The sequence below is a fragment of the Penaeus monodon genome, chromosome 3, assembly GCF_015228065.2.
Source record: "Penaeus monodon isolate SGIC_2016 chromosome 3, NSTDA_Pmon_1, whole genome shotgun sequence".
NCBI classification, from domain to species: domain Eukaryota; kingdom Metazoa; phylum Arthropoda; class Malacostraca; order Decapoda; family Penaeidae; genus Penaeus; species Penaeus monodon.
The window spans coordinates 51,203,534-51,208,513 of NC_051388.1; the positions used below are offsets into that span (position 1 = coordinate 51,203,534).

Genomic DNA, 4,980 nt, shown 5'->3' on the forward strand with positions numbered 1-4,980 from the left:
TAGTAAGTTTATATGCAACTGCCATTTTCAATATTGGTTATTTTGTATTTTAGTTATGTGTAAGGAGGAGGCCTGGAGAGTGTTTTATGTTCTCTAGTTAAAGACTGTCTAATTATTGCTGTTTTCTGGTATGATGAACACTAATTCTGATTTCAGGGTTGCTTCAAAGGCTCTGTTTAGTTTATCAGTCTCAGATCTGTTAAATATTTATTTGATTTTGTTTTGAGATTTGTATTTAATGTGTATTTAAGGTTCCTTTACTTTTATGTAGTGTATGTCTGCCTTTTTCAGCACCTGTTTTAATGGTTCTAATTCTTTTGATTATGCATTTGTGGAATATGCAATGCACAGGTAATTTACATAATTCAGAATCCCTCTTGCAGATATGAAAAAACTCTTTAAAGTATTAGGACCTTGATGTATTAGAAACTTGCGCAATACAGCCCTTATTCCAGAATTAAATTTTCATGCATTTTCTTTTTATTCATATTTCAGAACTTGTGTGAAAAAATAATTGATGATGAAACAGCTTTAAAAACAAGAATCACAAACAACATTGAACGTAATACTCAGGAGATCCTTAAACTAAGTGAGGTAAGTGAGGAGGATTGCAAAGTAATGAGCAATAAGATAAGGAATAAAGACTTCAAAAACACAGGCTTCAAAAACACACTAACTGGTGCAAAACTGACAAACTTGTTATTTTCCTGTAGGGTCTTGGAGTGGTCCCAGAAGATGCTGTGGACGGTCTGACGTTACTAGAATTGGACACATTACTTCAAGAGAGAGTGGATCACCTTCTACAGCTGAAGGAACAACGGGTGGACACTCTCAAGCTTTTGCAAGAAAAGGACGAAGTATGTTGTTACATACCATAGGAAGAAGAGATATCTTTTCACACTTCCTTGGTAGAAGACATAGATACATAAAGTTCACATTTATTACAGCCAGAGCAGAATTTTTTCTCTCTTGCTGAGAAAGGAACTGGTAAAGAATGATGATACATGTAGAATTAATCTAATATTGGCCGGAAAAATTCCACTTATGCAAGGTCATTATAGCAGTAACACACCGAAATAATATTTGTAAACAAAGAGTGCTTAGGAATGTTACTAGTACTTAATTGTGTTTTAATGTGTATTATAACTTCCAGGGAATCTGTGAATTGCTTTGTGAGACTCCATATTACGTTCCTGCTGGCTTGATCCCATCACTCGAAGATATAAAGAGTGTTGAAGATCATGTGAAAACAATGGAAACAGAGAAGGTAAAGTTGATCCAGAGAGCAGTTTGTGAAGATGCTTTATAAATGGCTTCAAAGATCATGAATTCTGTTATTTAATGATATTGGTGAATTGTTTTTACTTTATTTATGTGATTGGAATTTTTTCTGAACAGCGGAGCTAATATTTTGACTTGCATTCTTTGTTTGGTTTGTTGGTTTACCTGAAGGAGTACTTGGAAAATTACCAACCCAATGTAGTAAAAAAAAATAATGGGTGGTTTGGCCATGGTTTAGGGATTAGTTGATTAGATTGAGATGTCAATTGGGGCCATCCAAGAATCTAACTAAAATATTCATTATTTACTTTAGAAAATTGGTCTTTAAGGTAATTTGCATAAAGAATATAGTAAACATCTTGGAACTGGATTTTGGAAGTGCACTCTAGTTCAGAATAACCATTTTCATCTTCTCCAAGACATATTTCTGCTAAAATAGAGATTCTGTAGAATTTGAAGTGAATTTAAGCCTGCTGTTAGTTCATTTGTTTACAAAAGTCGCTAATTATACTTATTTAGACCCAGGCTTCTGAAGAAATTTTTAAAAGCTGTCATGGTTTTCAGGAAGAACGAGAGAAGAGTTTTCGGACCCTGAAGGCAGGAATACTGAAATTCCTAGAGCTTTTAGAACAGCCACCAGAAGATTCTTTCTGCCAAGATATCATTTGCTCTGAAGATGATGATTTCCCTCTGGGGAAAGCATATTTGCAGCAGATGAGGGTATAGTTGTGTTTGATTTCTTTGTTGCTCTTTCTTTTGTTAAGAAATGAAATGAAGTTATGAGATTTGAATATAAATCACCAGTCGTTGATCAGTGCAGTTTGTTCTTTTTTCTTCTTCATAACGTCATTTCATTAATAATATATGATTATGCAATTTCATAAATTTTGTAATTGGTTTGCAAAGCAAGTGGCAAATAAGTGGTTAATTTCCTTTAGTAAGATTAATACAACTAAAGGTTCTTACACTATGTTGTATCAAAAACAAATATCTTTATTTCTGTATTATAACTAGCAGCAGGTTGCACTCATCACAGCCATTGGTGAGAGAAATCCAGTACTGGCTTTTGATAAAAGAACACCTAAACAAGGTCATCCTGTGTTTGTTACCTGCACATATGGGTAGTGTCAGAAATGAATGGGCCAAGGCAGCTTCCACATGACTTTGGGGTGCTCACTATAATTCCACACAGTAACATGAAGCCTTTCATCAAAGAGAACCTTCAAAAAAGTGGAGATATAGGTCGCAAGAAGCTGTAAGAAATAAAAGAATTATCCATTCTTATTAACAACTGGTGATTTTGGGACCAAAGAATTCAGTATCTGTAACTTAAATGTATTTTGTACACACCAAAAATATGAGAAGAAGCCTCTTTCCAAAAGAAAACTAATATTCTCTGTACAGCAGAAAATGATTCACAGCTGAAAATATTTACAAAATTTGTCAATGAGGATATTTATGTCTGTACATGTGAAAAGTATGCAGTGATTCTTAGATGAGACACAAATGACCTGCAATATTGCCACTGCAAAACTTAGTAAATCTTTATTCAGAAACTAAAGTAAGAATCAAATAACCCCAAGCAAAGGACACCCATTTTCGTAATGAATTCAAAGGGGCTGTCACTGCTTCACTGTTCTGATATTGAGGGGACAGAATTTGTAAATCTCCACAAGAAATCTCCTTGGACCAGCATACTTTCCAGCCAGTAGTCAGTCACCTCAGACCAATCTGGTGCGCTGACTGGACTATGCAAGAGGAAGGTCCACATCTATGCAGTTAAGAGAGTAGGAAAATTATGTACATTCATTCTGGAGGTCTAGATACTGGAGAATGGAGGGTCTTAATTGCCCAGCTGGAGATTTGAAATACAGATCTTGTATTGTGAACACCTAATGCAGAACTGGACTTTATACCGAAAGTTTCAGAAGATATTTTTCAGTAATCTTTGACAGCTTTAATAGAGTACCAGTAACAGGTAGTGCCATCAGAAAATATAGGGTGGACCAAATTCAAACCCCAATAAAAAAAAAAAAAAAAAAAAAAAATAGCACATACAAAAAAAGGAACTCAGAAAACCCCTACTGTTTCCAGAAAGTAAACTAAAATCACACAAAAAATTGTGACAGAACAACTCTAGAAGCAAAAATCCTGTGCTCATAATTCAAAGTTTGTATTTCTGCATTTTATAATCTCAAAGTAACTAAGGCTAAATTTGGCTCCCAATGAAACCGTAAAAATATGTCCAGGTGTCACCAGATCATCTCCAAAAGTGAAGTGTCATTAACATTACAAAGAGGTTGTTTTTTATTTGATATATTTTAACATTCTTGAAGAGAAATGCTACCAACAGAATTGCAGTTGACCAATTCCATGTATCCTTGTTTGGGTGCATGATGCAATAAAATAATATATTACCATGTAATAGACACTAAGAATCTGGTCACACCACCAGTGTACTGTAAAATTCCACAGTATTCTTGCATTCAGTAAAATTATCAAAGGATATTAAAGAAGACAAAATTATCATAGACAAAGTGCAAAGTCTCAAAGTGCATTATAAGCCACTTACAGTGAAGACTAATATGTTCCTTGTGCAAGTAGGTGTGAAGTAATATCTGTGATGAAAATATCATGTATGTAGTAGTTATATGGACCTACAGTAGATGAGTTTTTCCTCTCTTAAACTACAAATTGCGAGTGTGAAAGAAAACGAATAAAAAAAGAAACCTGAATTATGTACCTTTCCCAGCTTTTCTTTTCATCTTGTTCTACATAAATGATAATGGTTATTATCTGAGTATACCTAGGAGTATGTACCATAAACAGTAAGCTTTGTAATATCAATTAATTTTGTTAGCCATAATTTTCTTTATCGATATCCATCATATCCATTAGCCTCTTACTCTTTTCCTTTTCTTTCTAGGGTGTTCACAGTGACCTTGAGTTCCGCGTCCATGAATGCGAAGTGAAATCATTAGAGCTTCGTGAGAAAATCAGCTGGCTGTGGATTGCCTTAGAAATACCATTAGAAGAACAGCAGGCTTTCCTCTCCACGGCACCTAAGCACACACCATCAAATATTGCGAAGGTCCTTATTTTTTCACATGTTCCAGTCCTGTTATTGTTATTTATGCATTTATATTATAGAAAGTTATAGAAAGTTGAGTCGTAGTGATCAATTGAAATTCAGGTTTAGTGTATTCTTCTTCAACAGCTGGAGGAAGAGCTGGAGAAACTCAGGTTGCTGCGCCTTCAAAATTTGTCAGTATTCATAGAGAAGCTTCAAGAAGAACTGGCTACTTGGTGGGAGAAGTGCTATGTTGGAGAGGAGGAGAGGAAGAAGTTTCTGGATCAGCAGCCAGGTCTGTAGATTCTTGTTGATGATGTAAATGATATCTGGATAGAAGATGATTTCTTGTGATACTGTGAGGAGTTTAGGTATCTGGTTGAATATCATTTGTAGCTTTATAATTTAGGCTTGTGTTCTGTAGCAGAAAAGAAATAAAGATGTCTATTTTACACTTGAGCAGGTATTTTTCAGGTAATATTCTGTGTGCATTGGTAAAAGCATTAGAAAAATTACATTGTATATACCTGAACAACTGTGATTCTGTGGTAGATGAATCCAGGAGCAATTATTGTAGTTATAACCATTTTATTATTATACAAAGATTAATATTATCTCTCAGCTTTCAC

At 34.6% G+C, this 4,980-nt stretch overlaps 1 protein-coding gene across 1 annotated transcript in view; it reads left to right on the forward strand.

Annotated features, from left to right (window-relative positions):
- Positions 1–4,646, forward strand: part of LOC119596852 (protein regulator of cytokinesis 1-like) — a gene marked incomplete at its 3' end in the record, with an annotated part of 6,506 nt that extends 1,860 nt beyond the window's left edge. The window contains 7 exon segments of the mRNA XM_037946199.1: positions 1–2; positions 496–594; positions 714–857; positions 1,154–1,267; positions 1,846–2,001; positions 4,208–4,372; positions 4,499–4,646. The exon segment at positions 1–2 is cut by the window's left edge and continues 107 nt beyond it. Coding sequence (XP_037802127.1) covers positions 1–2; positions 496–594; positions 714–857; positions 1,154–1,267; positions 1,846–2,001; positions 4,208–4,372; positions 4,499–4,646 — 828 coding nt within the window.
- Between the last annotated feature and the right edge of the window lie 334 nt (positions 4,647–4,980).